This window comes from Triticum dicoccoides, chromosome 4B (genome assembly GCF_002162155.2).
Source record: "Triticum dicoccoides isolate Atlit2015 ecotype Zavitan chromosome 4B, WEW_v2.0, whole genome shotgun sequence".
NCBI classification, from domain to species: Eukaryota; Viridiplantae; Streptophyta; class Magnoliopsida; order Poales; family Poaceae; genus Triticum; species Triticum dicoccoides.
In genome coordinates, this window is record NC_041387.1 from 359449936 (window position 1) to 359467501 (window position 17566).

A 17566-nucleotide genomic window follows, 5' to 3' on the forward strand; every position below is an offset into this window, starting at 1 on the left:
AAGGTATATGTGATATACATGTAATTAATGTGTACCTTACCAGTACTCGTAGTAACTCCTGGGTATTTGATACCGGTGTCGTTGCTCATATTTGTAACTCACAGCAGGAGCTGCAGAATAGGCGGAGACTGGCGAAGGACAAGGTGACGATGCGCGTCGGGAATGGTTCCAAGGTCTATGTGACCGCCGTCGGCACGCTACCTCTACATTTGCCCACGGGATTAGTTTTGAACCTCAATAATTGTTATTTAGTGCCAAGTTTGAGCATGAACATTGTATCTGGATCTTGTTTAATACGAGATGGCTACTCATTTAAATCTGAGAATAATGGTTGTTCTATTTATATGAGAGATATGTTTTATGGTCATGCCCCGATGGTCAATGGTTTGTTCTTAATGAATCTCGAACATAATGTTACACATATTCATAGTGTGAATACCAAGAGATGTAAAGTTGATAACGATAGTCCCACATACTTGTGGCACTGTCGCCTTGGTCACATTGGTGTCAAGCGCATGAAGAAGCTCCATGCTGATGGACTTTTAGAGTCTCTCGATTATGAATCATTTGACACATGCGAACCATGCCTCATGGGCAAAATGACTAAGACTCCGTTCTCCAGAACAATGGAGCGAGCAACCAACTTATTGGAAATCATACATACTGATGTGTGTGGTTCAATGAGCGTTGAGGCTCGCGAAGGATATCGTTATGTTCTCACTCTCACTGATGACTTGAGTAGATATGGGTATGTCTACTTGATGAAACACAAGTCTGAGACCTTTGAAAAGTTCAAGGAATTTCAGAATGAGGTAGAGAATCAACGTGACCGAAAGATAAAATTCTTACGATCAGATCGTGGAGGAGAATATTTAAGTCACGAATTTGGTACACACTTAAGAAAATGTGGAACCGTTTCACAACTCACGCCGCCTGGAACACCTCAGCGCAACGGTGTGTCCGAATGTCGTAATCGCACTCTATTGGATATGTTGCGATCTATGATGTCTCTTACCGATTTACCGCTATCATTTTGGGGATACGCTCTAGAGACAGCTACATTCACTTTAAATAGGGCACGGTCTAAATCCATTGAGACGACACCGTATGAATTATGGTTTGGGAAGAAACCTAAGCTGTCGTTTCTAAAAGTTTGGGGATGCGATGCTTATGTCAAGAAACTTCAACCTGAAAAGCTCGAACCCAAGTCAGAAAAATGCGTCTTCATAGGATACCCTAAGGAAACCATTGGGTATACCTTCTACCTTAGATCCGAAGGCAAGATCTTTGTTGCCAAGAACGGATCCTTTCTGGAAAAGGAGTTTCTCTCGAAAGGAGTAAGTGGGAGGAAAGTAGAACTCGATGAAGTACTACCTCTTGAACCGGAAAGTAGTGCAGCTCAGGAAAATGTTCATGTGGTGCCTACACCGACTGGAGAGGAAATTAATGATGATGATCAAGGTACTTCGGATCAAGTTGCTACTGAACTTCGTAGGTCCACAAGGACACGTTCCACACCAGAGTGGTATGGCAACCCTGTCCTGGAAATCATGTTGTTAGACAACGGTGAACCTTCGAACTATGAAGAAGCGATGGCAGGCCCAGATTCCAACAAATGGCTAGAAGCCATGCAATCCGAGATAGAATCCATGTATGAAAACAAAGTATGGACTTTGACTGACTTGCCCGATGACCGGCGAGCGATAGGAAACAAATGGATCTTTAAGAAGAAGACAGACGCGGATGGTAATGTCACCATCTATAAAGCTCGACTTGTTGCTAAGGGTTATTGACAAGTTCAAGGGGTTGACTACGATGAGACTTTCTCTCCTGTGGTGAAGCTGAAGTCCGTCCGAATCATGTTAGCAATTGCCGCATACTATGATTATGAGATATGGCAGATGGACGTCAAAACGGCATTCCTTAACGACTATCTTAAGGAAGAGCTGTATATGATGCAGCCAGAAGGTTTTGTCGATCCTAAGAATGCTAACAAAGTATGCAAGCTCCAGCGATCCATTTATGGGCTGGTGCAAGCCTCTCGGAGTTGGAACATTTGCTTTGATGAAATGATCAAAGCGTTTGGGTTTATGCAGACTTATGGAGAAGCCTGCGTTTACAAGAAAGTGAGTGGGAGCTCTGTAGCATTTCTCATATTATATGTAGATGACATACTTTTGATGGGAAATGATATAGAATTCTTGGACAACATTAAAGCCTACTTGAATAAGTGTTTTTCAATGAAGGACCTTGGAGAAGCTGCTTACATATTAGGCATCAAGATCTATAGGGATAGATCGAGAAGCCTCATAGGTCTTTCACAAAGGAAATACCTTGATAAGATTTTGAAGAAGTTCAAAATGGATCGGTACAAGAAAGGGTTCTTGCCTGTATTGCAAGGTGTGAGATTGAGCTCGGCTCAATGCCCGACCACGGTAGAAGATAAAGAAGAGATGAGTGTCATCCCCTATGCCTGTGCCATAGGATCTATTATGTATGCCATGCTGTGTACCAGACCAGATGTAAACCTTGCCATAAGTTTGGTAGGTAGGTACCAAAGTAATCCCTGCAAGGAACACTGGATAGCGGTCAAGAATATCCTAAAGTACCTGAAAAGGACAAAGGACATGTTTCTCGTTTATGGAGGTGACGAAGAGCTCGTCGTAAAGGGTTACGTCGACGCTAGCTTTGACACAGATCTGGATGACTCTAAGTCACAAACCGGATACGTGCATATGTTGAATGGTGGGGCAGTAAGCTGGTGCAGCTGCAAGCAGAGCGTCGTGGCGGGATCTACATGTGAAGTGGAATACATGGCAGCCTCGGAGGCAGTGCATGAAGCAATTTGGGTGAAGGAGTTCATCACCGACCTAGGAGTCATACCCAATGCATCGGGGCCGATCAAACTCTTCTGTGACAACACTAGAGCTATTGCACTTGCCAAGGAGCCTAGGTTTCACAAAAGGACCAGGCACATCAAGCGTCGCTTCAACTCCATTTGTGAAAATGTTCAAGATGGAGATATAGAAATTAGAAAAGTACACACGGATCCAAATGTCGGAGATCCGTTGACTAAACCTCTTCCGCGAGCAAAACATGATCAACACCAGAACTCTATGGGTGTTCGATTAATCACAATGTAACTAGATTATTGACTCTAGTGCAAGTGGGAGATTGTTGGAAATATGCCCTAGAGGCAATAATAAAAGGATTATTATTATATTTCTTTGTTCATGATAGTTGTCTTTTATTCATGCTATAATTGTATTATCTGGAAATCGTAATACACGTGTGAATACTTAGACCACAACATGTCCCTAGTGAGCCTCTAGTTGACTAGCTCGTTGATCAACAGATAGTCGTGGTTTCCTGACTATGGACATTGGATGTCGTTGATAACGGGGTCACATCATTAGGATAATGATGTGATGGACAAGACCCAATCCTAAGCATAGCACAAGATCATGTAGTTCGTTTTCTAGAGCTTTTCCAATGTCAAGTATATCTTCCTTAGACCATGAGATCGTGTAACTCTCGGATACCGTAGAAGTGCTTTGGGTGTACCAAACGTCACAACGTAACTGGGTGACTATAAAGGTGCACTATAGGTATCTCCAAAAGTGTCTGTTGGGTTGACACGGATCGAGACTGGGATTTGTCACTCCGTATTACGGAGAGGTATCACTGGGCCTACTCGGTAGTGCATCATCATAATGAGCTCAAAGTGACCAAGTGTCTGGTCACGGGATCATGCATTATGGTACGTGTAAAGTGACTTGCCGGCAACGAGATTGAATGAGGTATTGGGATACCGACGATCGAACCTCGGGCAAGTAACATACCGTCTAACAAAGGGAATAGTATACGGGGTTGCTTGAATCCTCGACATCGTGGCTCATCCGATGAGATCATCCAGGAGTATGTGGGAGCCAACATGGGTATCCAGATCCCGCTGTTGGTTATTGACCGGAGAGCTGTCTCGGTCATGTCTGCATGTCTCCCGAACCCGTAGGGTCTACACACTTAAGGTTCGGTGACGCTAGGGTTGTATGAATATGAGTATGCAGCAAACCGAATGTTGTTCGGAGTCCCGGATGAGATCCCGGACGTCACGAGGAGTTCCGGAATGGTCCGAAGGTAAAGAATTATATATAGGAAGTGTTGTTTCGGTCATCGGGAAAGTTTCGGGGTCACCCGGTATTGTACCGGGACCACCGGAAGGGTCCCGGGGGGGTCCACCGGGTGGGGCCACCTATCCCGGAGGGCTCCGTGGGCTGAAGTGGGAGGGGAACCAGCCCCTAGTGGGCTGGTGCGCCCCCTTGGGCCCCCCCTGCGCCTAGGGTTGAAAACCCTAGGGTGGGGGGCGCACCCCACTTGCCTTGGGGGGCACTCCACCCCCCTGGCCGCCGCTTCCCCTTGGAGATCTGATCTCTAGGGCTGGCCCCCCTGGGGGCCTATATAAAGGAGGGGGGAGGGAGGGCAGCCGCACCTAAATCTTGGCGCCTCCCTCCCCCTGCTACACCTCTTCCTCCTCCCGCAGTTGCTTGGCGAAGCCCTGTCGGAGTCCTGCTGCATCCACCACCACGCCGTCGTGCTGCTGGATCTTCATCAACCTCTCCTCCCCCCTTGCTGGATCAAGACGGAGGAGACGTCACACTGACCGTACGTGTGTTGAACGCGGAGGTGCCGTCCGTTCGGCGCTAGGATCTCCGGTGATAGGATCACGACGAGAACGACTACCTCAACCCCGTTCTCTTGAACGCTTCCGCACGCGATCTACAAGTGGTATGTAGATGCATCTCTCTCTCTCGTTGCTAGATGAACTCATAGATTGATCTTGGTGAACGTAGGAAATTTTTCATTTTATGCAACGTTCCCCAACACGTCGATGGGGCCTGGTTCCAAATCCGGCGCAGGTTAGCCCAGTCGGCCGATGGTGAGGTGAAGGAGCAGGGTAGGCGACCCGTCGTGATGGCATGAGGCTACAAGGAAGAGGGTCATGTTGCGTGGTGGCCCAGATGCGGCCGCCCCATGGTCGGCCTTGACGACCACGGCCTCGATCCGGCCTCATGGTCGGCTTTGACGACCACGGCCTCGATCCGGCCCCAGATCCGACCATGGGCAGCCGAGGAGTGCTACCTCGATCGGGACTCGGCATCTGGGTCAACGATGGAGGAGGAGGGGAAAGGAGGGGAGCAGCAGCCAGCATCTGGGGCGGCGGCGGCTGGACTCCATGAGCTGGTTGACAGTGCAAGGTATAGAAGAGGGAATCTGTGTGATTAGTTCTTTGTTGATTTCCCCTCTTGCTTGATCTAATTTTGTTGTCGTCCTGCGTGTGTGCGTGTTTGCTGGCTTGCTGCTGGGTGTTGGGCTGTTGATGGCCTGATGTTGATGCTTTGCTGCATATATTTGTATAATATTTGCATCTTCCATGCAGCTACGAAGCTATGTTTTGTTGTATATTGACTTTGTTGCTTGCTGCAGCTGACCTGCTTATGTTGCTGCTGTGCTGGTCATGGGGTGAGTCCACTGACATACGAACACAAGAGATATTCAGTTATGAGGATTAGGACATTAATGATCGTTCAGTCATTGAGGATTCGAAAAGAGACATCAATGGTCCAGTAGAGGTGGTATTGAAGTTGTGGCTGTCAATAGTCCTTTTATTGATGCTAACTACATGGTAAGGAAATAATGCTATATGATTTGCATATTTTGTGCTATGAGATCTTCTGCAACTGAATTCGAAGTTAAAGCGTTGAACTCAGTTTTGTAGTAGTTAGTTCAATACTACTTTGTATCAAAATTTCATCAAACCATGTTGCACTGTATTTCGAGCATAGAAGCATTTACTTAACACCTAATTTTACAAAATTAGGTTCCTACTTTTTTCTGTTATTAGGTGCAACGACAAGAATCATCCAGTGGGATGTTCTACTGCACCGGAATTTGACAAATTTAATTCTGCCATTATATTCTTTCCTTCACTGCTGAAGTTAACACCCCCTCCCTTTTGTAGGCCTATATGGTCAATTATGACTCCACTGATGTCCCCTTTAAAGGATCCATTAAGGTTGTGGATGATTCAATACTGGAGATTAATGCGAAAAAAATCACAACCACAAGCAAAAGGTAAATATGCCAGGGTTAGCTGATTGTTTGCCATATTAGTGCGGTTGATATAGATGCCATGGTTTCTAAATATGCATGACATGTTGTCCTGAAATAAGGACATGTGAAGCAATGAAGTAGCCAAAGTAACATTATTGCTTAATAATCAATTTATAGTTTAGAGCCCCATGTTTTTCGCACATTCATATGGACATATAATAGCTTACAAGTGCACGCTTGTTGTACATCTCAAGTACTGGATGTTCTCTCTTATTTTGATTATGATGTTCATATGTTGATTTTCCGCGATGGAGGGAAAGGAGAAGTTTGAATGTGCCAACAAGTAGCGACCAGTAAGCTGTCGTCTATGATTGGCTATGGGAGGAGTTGTCTTGCGCTGCAAGGGCATCTTGCAGATCTATTTCCTTGGTTTGATGTATCAAGGATTCTGATTAGTCTTTGATTTCACACATTTGTTTGGATGTTTTCTTTGCGCCAAGCACCATGCTTTTTGATCACTAGTCAACTTGCACAGTACTATCTAAGCATAGTTGTTGGTTCTGAGCCTTTGCAGCACATAACAAATTCTAGCTTTCAGGAATTATGATATTGGCCATTTCCACTGAACATGAAGAGGGTACATGTACGGACATGTAGAAACTGGAGTAAATCAACATAATCCCATAGAATGTAGTCTGAGAATAGTACGCCAACTCAGTGAGGCAAGTACTGGCCTGTTTTGCCATGCCTGTGATAAATGAAAGTTAGTTTATGTAATCTTGGTTATCAAATCATTTTCTTAAATTTTTAACTTGTAACTGGACATAAATTGTTATTGCACCTGAATATTTGATTATGAATCTAACTTATGGGAAATAAGTGGAGTAAGAGGAAATGGGGCGTTGTTAGGCGGGACCTTGCTACTGTTGCCTTGGGTTTGGGCATCGAAGCACCACCATGTATGGCTAGCCTTCCATGGCTACATCGAGGGTCCCAATCTGCAGGTGAGCTCTTCTTTTCATCTGCAGGTTATGAGTCATCTCCACCTTAATGAGATTTAGTTTGTGCATTAACGACTACAGGTTTCTTATTGTTTTGGAGTGGTTTGCTTTCATTTTCTCCAGTTCAGTCATGTATTTCTTTGCACCCATGTTCACTTCAGTATTCCCTTCTGATTCTCACACTTTGGTTGCAGCTTCTTTTTTTATGTTGGAAGTATTAGACAAATAATTTGTTCATTTAAGTTGTCTCCACTTTCTCCTCTTGTGTCACATTAAATCATGGTATAATAGATAATTCAGTTAACTAATTGTTTGCCATATTAGTGTAGTTGATATAGATGCTGTGGTTTCTAAATATGCCTGACATGTTGTCCCGAGATAAGGACAGTGAAGCAATGAAGTGGACAAAGTAACATTATTACTTAATAATTGCTTCATAGTTTAGAGCCCCATGTATTTCGCACATTCATACAGATATATAATATCTTACAAGTGCATGTTTTTGTACATCTTGAGTACTACATGTTCCTTCTCTTATTTTGATTCTGATGTTCATGTACTGGTTCTGACTGAATTCTGGCGTTGATTCCATTTTTTTGCGAAACTCCAGGACCCCATGCAGCATGCATTGGACTGTGTTGTGGAGGGTCCAATTTCCTCATGATTTAAGAAGCTCTGTGTAGTACCAAACTTAATTTGAGAACATTGGCGCCGAGGATGTGCTGCTCTGTCTCGGGGCTCAGCGCCCTCTTGAACGCAGAGGTTGGCGTTCTCTCCCTCTGCACTGGGGTTCTGATGGCCGCGCTTCGTCTGGCAGCGCTAGACAACAGCAAGAAGGAAGAGCTCGGGCCACCCGTGACGCCAGGCCGTCGGCCCTCCTCCCTCGAGCTCAAGGCGGCGAAGAGATGGTTGAGATGGTGCTGCAGCTCCGCAGGTACCGGCTTCTACAACATCTCTTAGAATTTGGTTGCTACTTCTTGCTGATCAGGTGCAATGTATTAATTCAACTAGTTTGTTATGTACAATTTGTCAAGAGCAATCGGATGTTAATCTGCTATGGGCAGCGGCGGTACATGAAGGTGCAAGGCAGTAGCGACATGTTCATAGTACGCTAAGGGATGAGCTCCTACTTTTTCTGATGCTAGCTCCTTGTTGCAGGTGAGCTGCCACCTTCTCCCCCATATGCTAGCACTGTGCTTTGCAAACTGAATATTTTAGCATATTTTTTCAGCCAAACATGTGATATTTTAGACTTTTATGATGATGTGAAGCTCATAGCTATCATGACCGATAAGACTATAGATAACTAAATAACCTCTAGAATGAATTTTGATCCTGATTAGTATATAGACATTGGCCATTGGCCATATTTGTTACAAAAAAGTGATGTGGTATGCATATGCATTTGCAATTTTGAGCTTTAAAGAAAAGAGTTGATATGTGACCCTCCCTTTGCTACTGTAAGATAGAAGTAACATCAAAAAGCTCATATTGGATGACAACTGATGTATCTCATTACTTACAGATATACAAGCCTACTTACATCTCCCAATATCTCCTCCTGGTCAAGACAATTGCACATGATGAAGACGCTCATTTTAGATCAGTTCATGGCATATGTGTCTATTTCCTTTAGATGGTTATTCTGTGCGACTATTGGAAAAATATAAGGTTTCTCATGTGATATTGCAATCAGGACAAAAAATAGAACGATTAATTTTCACAATTTGATATTTCATATTTTCCAGAAGTACGACCACCTTCTGCATAGTACCCTTGCATTTGTGTTCTTATCAAATAAGTTTCTTTCTGCAGAATTTGTTCAGGTTTTGTCTCGCTCACACCTCAAGATGCGAGTTTGGGAGTGTGGTGCTGGTATAACTGATATCCCTTTGATCTTCGTTAAATTTTGTAGGATATGCATTGTGCTTGAGCATGAGAAATCCTTTCCCTCCCTGCATTATCTTTATATGTTATAAAAATGTTACACATGTTCTGGTGTAGGATCGAAAGTATGTCTAGAGGGGGGTGATTAGACTACTTGACCAAATAAAAATCTAGCCTTTTCCCAATTTTAGTTCTTGGCAGATTTTAGCAACTTAGCACAAGTCAAGCAATCAACCTACACATGCAATTCTAAGAGTATAGCAGCGGAAAGTAAAACAATTGCATATGAAGGTAAAGGGAGGAGTTTGAGGAGGCAAACACAATGTTGACACGGAGATTTTTTATCCGTGGTTCCGATAGGTGGTGCTATCGTACATCCACGTTGATGGAGACTTCAACCCACGAAGGGTAACGATTGCGCGAGTCCACGGAGGGCTCCACCCACGAAGGGTCCACGAAGAAGCATCCTTGTCTATCCCACCATGGCCGTCGCCCACGAAGGACTTGCCTCACTAGGTTAGATCTTCACGAAGTAGGCAATCTCCTTGCCCTTACAAACTCCTTGGTTCACTCCACAATCTTGTTTTTTTTTGAGGAATTGGACAGTGGGAGAGGCTCCCACTGTGTTTGTATTACTCAAAAGCAGGGTACAATGTACATGGCGTTTTTACCTGGCGCCTTACCTCCACCTGTGGAGGCTAGGGCTACTACTACTTTATATGGGGGGGGGCAATCAAGGGGGTTCTAAGCTAATTACAAAAGAGAGAATAAAGTCTCTCACATCTTCTCTGGTTCTATGTTGGAGCAGGGCAAAGTCATGTTTGAAACGTTGGAGCCATGATAGAATAGCTGGTGGGATGCTTCTGAAATGTTTGTTATTCCTCTCTTTCCAAATGCTCCAAGCCGCTTGAAGGAAAACATCCATGAACATGGGACTGCTCCAATCATGAGCTGCCATGCTGATCCACCGAAGCCTTGAACCAGTTTGCTGCCAAGTTATCCCTAGAATGGACCAACATCGTTGGCTAAAGGGGCACTGGAAGATCATGTGTTCGACAGTCTCTTCAATTTGCTGATCACAAAGAAGGCAGTTGTAATCGTCTCCAATATTGTAGTGTCTCCTCTTTAGCATGTTACGTGTGTTTAAGCGGTCAGAGAGAAGAAGCCACCCAAAGACCTTAATTTTGAGCGTTGACCTGGCCGCCCAGAGCCACTTGTATGATTGATGTGCATGCACCTCTCGAAAATAGAATTTGTAGTATTTGATCGCCTTAAAATCCACTGAGCCCCAACAGCAAGTCCAGTTATCGTGGGGGGTCGGATCAGTAGCGTTGCCAACATGCCTCACCTCTTGCTGAAGATCACGGATTTCTTGCATTGCTTGGACTGATAGTGGGAGGTGAAACGTTTCATGCAGAGATGTGGATCCCAGGAAATCCTTAACCGAAATATCTTCATTTTTTGCAAAGGAGAAGGCGTGCTGGTACTTTTCATCGAGAGTGGCGTCGAGCCACAGGTCTTTCCACATGAGCACTGTAGCTCCATCATGCACAATGGCTTTAGAAATCCCTCTGTAAATCGGGGTGAGCTTGAGAACATCTCTCCACCAGAATGATCTGCATGGTTCCATGGCATGGGGGATTTTGTTTGTATAGTATGTGGACCACACAAGCTCCACCCAAGGTACATCGTGCTTGTTGTAGAATTTATGCAGATATTTGAGAAGGAGGGCATCGCTTTGTATGCGTAGGTTGATTATACCAAGGCCTCCACACTGTTTTGGTCTACACACCATACTCCAGGCCGCAAGGGAATTGCATTTGTCCCCATGTTCTGTCTTCTTTGTCCATAGACACTTCCTTCGCAGTTTATCAAGCAGTTCAATTATCTTTGATGGCAGTCTGAGAGTGCACAAAGCAAAGATGACTAGTGAAGTGATCATGGTATTGAGTAGAGATAGCCTGGCTCCATACGACATCAAGGCCAGAGTGCTTGACATCCGATGTTCCATTGTACAAACAAGAGGCATTAAATCTTGAACTGAGGGCTTGGTTGTCCCGAGAGGTAACCCTAGGTAAGTGAAGGGCATGGAACCAACATTACATCCAAAGATATTGGAGAGCTCATTGTAGCAGGCAGCCTCACAGTTGATTGGGATAAGTGTGGACTTGTGGAAGTTTATCTTGAGCCCAATGGAGTCAGCGTAGTCAGTGAAAATGTTTTTGATTGTGAGGGCTTGGACCGAGCATGCAGGAAGAAGAATGAGCGTGTCGTCCGCGTATTGTATCACAGGGTAGTCGTGTTGGTTCTCTCTGGGGAACGGTAGCTGGATTCGGCCATGTCTGAAAGCGTCATTGACTGCGGCCTGTAAGAGGTCAGTCGCCAATACAAAAATCAATGGAGAGAAGGGGTCACCCTGTCGAACACCACATTTACAGTTGAATTGACGACCCGGGACCCCATTTAGAAGCACTGCTGACTTGCCAGAGGAGAAAATGCATTTTACCCAATTGAGCCATCTGTCATCGAATCCCATATGCTGCATAATCATAAGCATAACATCATGTTCGATCGTATCAAAGGCCTTTGCGAAATCCAGTTTTAGGAGGATGATCTTTTCCTTGGAGGCTTGACACTGATGGATATATTCGAACGCCCAGGCGAGACAGTCCTGTAGTGATCGGCCTTTTAGGAATCCATATTGGTTTCGATGAACGATTTTAAGAATGAGCTTTTGTAGTCGGTTGGCAAGAAGTTTTGTGAGAATCTTAAGACAACAATTCGACAAAGTGATTGGTCTAAAATCAGAGACATTCTCTGGGGAGCGAACCTTAGGAATGAGTGTAATAAACCCCTCATTGATGCTTTCAAGATTTAGGGTCCCCTCATAGAACTGGTTGCATAGATCATAGAAGTCGTTCTTAATAATATGCCAGCATTTTTTGATAAAGATACCAGAGAAACCATCTGGTCCTGGAGCTCGTTCGGTCGGCATTTCGTTAACGATCACATCTATCTCCTGCTTGGTGAAGGGGACAATAAGTGTCTCCAGTCCCTCAACTTTTTTGATGATGTCAGGGAGGTTGAATTTCATTTGGAATTCACCTGATTTCCCCAACCGCTCTTTAAATGTATGATAAATGATTGCCTCTTTACCCGCGTGATCATCTACGACCGATCCATCCAAGAGTTTGAGTGTTGGTATTGTGTTTCATCTGTATCTCTCCGATGCTAGAGCTTTCAGAAATTTAGGGTCTTCGTCTCCAAATTTGATCCAACGGATAGTGCATCTTTTTTGCCAGTATTGTCGTTGATAGCCCAACAACCGAAGGAGGTGCCTTTTCAGGATTGTCCTGAAGTTCTGCTCTGGCGTGGAGAGGGCTCTAATGTTTTCAAGAGCATCAAGATTGGCTAATGCAAGATTAGAATTGTCGATCGCCACTGTTAGTTTAGAGATTCTTTTACTCCACCGCTTCAACTCATATCTGAGTGCTTTGAATTTTCTGGCTAGCAAAGTGGATGCATGGGAGGTATGCTTGAAGGTTCTTGACCAGACCGATTGGACCAACTCAAAGAAACCAGGATGTTCAGTCCAATAAGATTCGAACCTAAAAATTTTACTGCATGGAATGGATGTTTCAATTTTCACCACACACGGGATATGATCAGAAACTGGTTTTCCCAAGGGCACCACTAGTGTGTTGGGGTATGAAGATGTCCAATTGTTGGAAGTGAGGAACCAGTCTAACTGTTCGAGCAGTGGATCAATCTGCATATTGCTCCACGTGTAGGCCCTGCCCTTGATTGGCAGTTCAATTAGCTGATTCGATCGAATGATGTCGTTGAAAGTGATCATGTCATTTGGATTACCTCCAGGCTTGTTCCTGTTGTCGGGGCCACGTATGTAATTAAAGTCTCCCAATAAAAGCCAATCATCATTAGATGGAATATTAAGATGTCAGAGCCAATTTGTATAAGTCACTCTAGAATCCCCTTGGCATGGGCCATAAATATTCACCAGCGTCCATTCCTGGGAAGACTGTGTGGAACGAAACTTAATGGCCAACGCAAAATCTTGTTCCATAATCACAGAGCCAGTAAAGATGGCACTATTCCAGATTGTACGATCCCTCCCGAGGCCCCATTCGAGGGTATGTAAGCAAATTTGTCAAATCTCTTCGGGCAGCAAGATTTAATGAACATATTATCAATGGTGGGTTTTTTTGTTTCTTGTAGACAAATGATAGCACAACCACTAGAAGCGATAGCATTAGATAGCGCTAAAAGTTTAGGTTCAGAGTTTAAGCCACGTACATTCCAGCATAGGATGTTCCAATTCAACAAAGAAGACATGAAAGGATAAAGAAAAATAGGTAAGCCTCTCAGCAGGCACTTTCAGATACTTCAAGCCTGGGGCGGGCCGTCCGCAGAATCCGCCATGAGAGCTTCTTCAGAGACCTCGGCTGGCGGGATGGCGCACTTGCTAATTCCAATGTGCTGCAGAACCTGAATTGGAGTAGGCGGCGGGATGTAGTCCCCCTGATTGACTGTGTGATCAACAACCTCCATAGGAGTATCAGTAGCAGAGGGTACAACTCCGGGTTTAACTTTGGAGGGTTTTGGCTTAGTGTCAGAGACAGAGGGTACCTTAAACCCATCATATTTGTTGGATCTATTGCTGCGACGCACCTCCAACACAGATGCTGGAGCTTTGGCTTTGCCTTGGGAAGCTTCAGTGGTAGCATTGGGAAGCTGAGGAAGCACTGCATCATCCGGAGCAGTTAGGCTCAAAGCATTAGTGTTAGTAGGAATGGTCACATCTGACGGCACATCCTGATCGAGGCCAGCATCAATCTCAGTAATGACAACCTTGGAAGTAGCAGCCCGGGGGAGAATGGCACATTCCTCAAGAGTAACAGGCGCATCATCTCCCTGGTGTAGAGCCCATGAGGTGTGACCAGGAATGAGGATAGTACGAGAGGCAGAGTCAGCAACTGAAGCATCAACTGAAGCCACCAAGACTTTGATTACTCCACAATCTTGTTGGAGGCTCCCAAGTGACACCTAGCAATCTAGGAGACACCACTCTCCAAGAAGTAACAAATGGTGTGTTGATGATGAACTCCCTGCTCTTATGCTTCAAATGATAGTCTCCCCAACACTCAACTCTCTCTCACAGGATCTGGATTTGGTGGAAAGAATATTTGAGTGGAAAGCAACTTGGGGAAGGCTAGAGATCAAGATTTATGTGGCAGGAATGGAATATCTTGACCTCAACACAAGTGTAGGTGGTTCTCTCTTAGAAAATGTATGTTGGAAGTGTAGGCATGTTCTGATGGCTCTCTCCACGAATGAGGAGTGGGTGGAGGGGTATATATAGCCTGCACACAAAATCTAACCGTTACACACAACTTACCAAACTCGGTGGGACCGAATCATGAAACTCGGTCGGACCGATTTAGTAAATAATGTGACCGTTAGTAATATCGGTGGGACCGACATGTCAACTCGGTGGGACTGATATGGTTAGGGTTAGGGCATAACGTAATCTCGGTGAGACCGATTACACAAACTCGGTGAGACCGATTTTGGTAATAGACACACAGAGAGTTGGTCAGGCAAACTCGATGGGTCCGATTCGCTCATCTCGGTTGGACCGAAACATTACGAAAGGGAAACAGTGAGTTTGCATTGCAATCTCAGTGGGACCGATCTCTCATCTCGGTTTGACCGAAATGTTACGAAGGGAAACAGAGAGATTACAATCCCATCTCGGTGAGACCGAGATCCCTACCGGTGCGACCGAAAAGACTAGGTTTTATGGTAGTGGCTATGTCAACTGAACTCGGTGGTGCCGGATAGAAAGTTTTGGTAGGACTGAGTTTGACTTTTGGTTTGGGACATATGTGGATGTGAGAAGGTAGTTGAGGGATTTTGGAGCATATCACTAAGCACTTTGAGTAAGAAACTCATTAAGCAACACCTCACCCCCTCTTGATTATATTGGCTTTTCCTATAGACTCAATGTGATCTTGGATCACTAAAATGAAAAATGTAGAGTCTTGTGATTTGAGCTTGAGCCAATCCTTTTGTCCTTAGCATTTTGAGGGGTCCACGTTTCTCATCCATGCCATGCCAATTATTGAGCTTTCCTGAAATATTTATCTTGAAATAGCATTAGCTCAATGAGCTATATGTTGTTAGGATTACCAAAACCACCCAGGGATAGTTGCACTTTCAATCTCCCCCTTTTTGGTAATTGATGACAACATATAGATCAAAGCTTCAGCAAATGATAATAAGATTGAAAAACATCGTCGCTTTGAGAAGTATGTGATAAGCAAGAGCTCCCCCTAAATTTGTGCATTATTTAAAATTTGCTTTTGGACTGCAAATGCACAATGTGTTAGGATCACGGGTCAGTCTTCCATGTCACATGCATCTTGGTGGAGTGCTCAAAAAGATAATAATTGAACACATGCACTCATCACCAAGCAAAGTGAATGATCATATAATGATATAAGAGATAATATCATCCAGTCAAGCATTAAGGGTAGCATAGCATATGATCAACCACATGATCATCCAAGTATCTCACAAAATACATAATGTATCAAGCACACAATAAAGAATTTCAACCAAAAACAAGAGAGATAAAAAGCAACACTCTCTTTCGAAGCCTATGATCTATACATTTTTCTCCCCCTTTGGCAACAAGTTACCAAAAAGTTCAAAAATGCATAGTGCTAAACGACTCTCAGGCTTGGTCTTCATGAGGTGGTGTAGAGATGACTCCAAGGATGAAAGCATCTGTTGACGTAGCTGGAGCTGGTGGAGTGGCTGCTGGAGCTAGTGGCACTGAAGATGTAGCTGCTGGTGCAGATGAAGTAGCTCTCATGTCTGGAACAGGCACTGCAACAGATCTCTGTCCTCTGGGCACTCTAGCAAAAGCATCTGTAGTAGACTTGCCCTTATTCTCTTCCACATCCTCCTGAAGCCGCTCAACTACAGTTCTTCTCCTGACAGCATATGGATCAGACTGTCTCCATAATCTCAGTCTTGAGTGCTTTCTGATTTTCATGTTCTCTGCAACTGGATGTGCATCATTGTGGTCAGGGATCTTGGGTTTCAGCTTTCTCAAAACAAGTGAGTCATCTTCTTCTGCAGCTTCTGGCACTGGGGCCTTGTTCTTCTCCTCAGCAGGTATACTTCTGGTGTTCCTCTTGGGTTTAGGCTTTGGTGCTGGAGCAGCAGCCTTGGGAGCAGCTTTGGGCTTAGATGGAGCAGCCCCTGACTTAATTGCATCTCCCATGAGCTTCTGAGCTTTGGGTGCTGGTGCAACATCCTCTTCCTCTTCCTCTTCTTCTTCTTCTTCTTCTTCATCAGAATCTCTCCTCATGGAGGGCTTGCCAAGAACTTTGGCAGTAGTGGTTCTTGCCCTCTTCTTCTTCTTATCTTCACCAACTGCTTCTTCTTCAGATTCAATGGTGAACTTCATAGTTTCACATGTGGCAACCTTCCTAGGTTTGGATGTAGGTACTCTCCTGGCAGGTGCCTTCCTGTTCATGCCTGGCTTTGTGGTAGCAGCACTGCCATATTCCTTTTTCATCACTTTCTTCTTTGAGGTGGCCTCATATTCAACAGCCACATAATCCTCATCTTCAGAATCTGAGGTTTTTTTCTTCCTTGTCCTGGTAGATGCCTTTGGCAAGTTGCTGGGAGTGCTCCTGCTACCCTCATCATAGCTGCTTGAGGGACTAGTGCCCTCACTCACTTGAGCTTGCTCTTCAGACTTGTTCTGGCTATCACTTTGATCAGACATTTCTGCAAACTCACTGACAGCAGACCCTGTGAATAGGTATAGATGAGGTAGAGTGGATGAGCATCACAAAGTGCAAAGGTTTTGCAAAACAATTGAGTTAAAAACTTAGTTTTAATTTTCCACAGAAAGCATTTCGGAGCTACCGATTTGTAAACTCGGTGATACCGAAGCAGCTTTTGGAACCAAAACTGGTGAACTCGGTCAGATCAAGTCACAGTTCGGTGGCACCGAGACTGCTAGGGTTTCACAGAGAATCGATCTCGGTCACACTGATTTGCAATTCTCGGTCAGACCAAAAATTGTTGGGGAATGTAGTAATTTCAAAAAAATTCCTACGCACACGCAAGATCATGGTGATGCATAGCAACGACAGGGGAGAGTGTTGTCCACGTACCCTCGTACACCGAAAGCGGAAACGTTAGCACAACGCGGTTGATGTAGTCGTACGTCTTCATGATCCGACCGATCCAAGCACCGAACGTATGACACCTCCGAGTTCAGCACATGTTCAGCTCGATGACGTCCCACGAACTCCGATCCAGCAGAGCTTTGCGGGAGAGTTCCGTCAGCACGACGTCGTGATGACAGTGTTGATGATGCTACCGACGCGGGGCTTCGCCTAAGCACTGCTACGATATTACCGAGGTGGAATATGGTGGAGGGGGGAACCGCAAACGGCTGGGAGAGATCAACAGATCAACTTGTGTGTCTAGAGGTGCCCCCTGCCCCCGTATATAAAGGAGCA

The 17566-nt window shown here is 44.7% G+C and overlaps 1 protein-coding gene across 1 annotated transcript; it reads right to left on the reverse strand.

The window, feature by feature from the left end:
- Positions 1–9728: 9728 nt before the first annotated feature.
- Positions 9729–12093, reverse strand: LOC119292673. The gene is made up of 3 exons (XM_037571427.1): positions 11484–12093; positions 10852–11192; positions 9729–10665 (listed from the first exon to the last, which is right to left on the reverse strand). Exons 1-3 carry the CDS (start codon positions 12091–12093, stop codon positions 9733–9735), a joined length of 1884 nt encoding a protein of 627 aa, XP_037427324.1. The 3' UTR covers positions 9729–9732.
- Positions 12094–17566: the final 5473 nt, after the last annotated feature.

Bases quoted from the DNA above. Each gene is read 5' to 3' on its own strand.
- LOC119292673 (XM_037571427.1), bottom strand. From the start codon at position 12,093: ATGAAATTCAACCTCCCTGACATCATCAAAAAAGTTGAGGGACTGGAG. The intron at 11,193-11,483 runs GCAAGTCAGCAG...ACGCTGACTCCA, and splicing joins AAAATGCATTTTCTCCTCTG to TTGGGCTCAAGATAAACTTC. The intron at 10,666-10,851 runs CTATGGACAAAG...GTGGAGCTTGTG, and splicing joins ATAAACTGCGAAGGAAGTGT to TGGTCCACATACTATACAAA.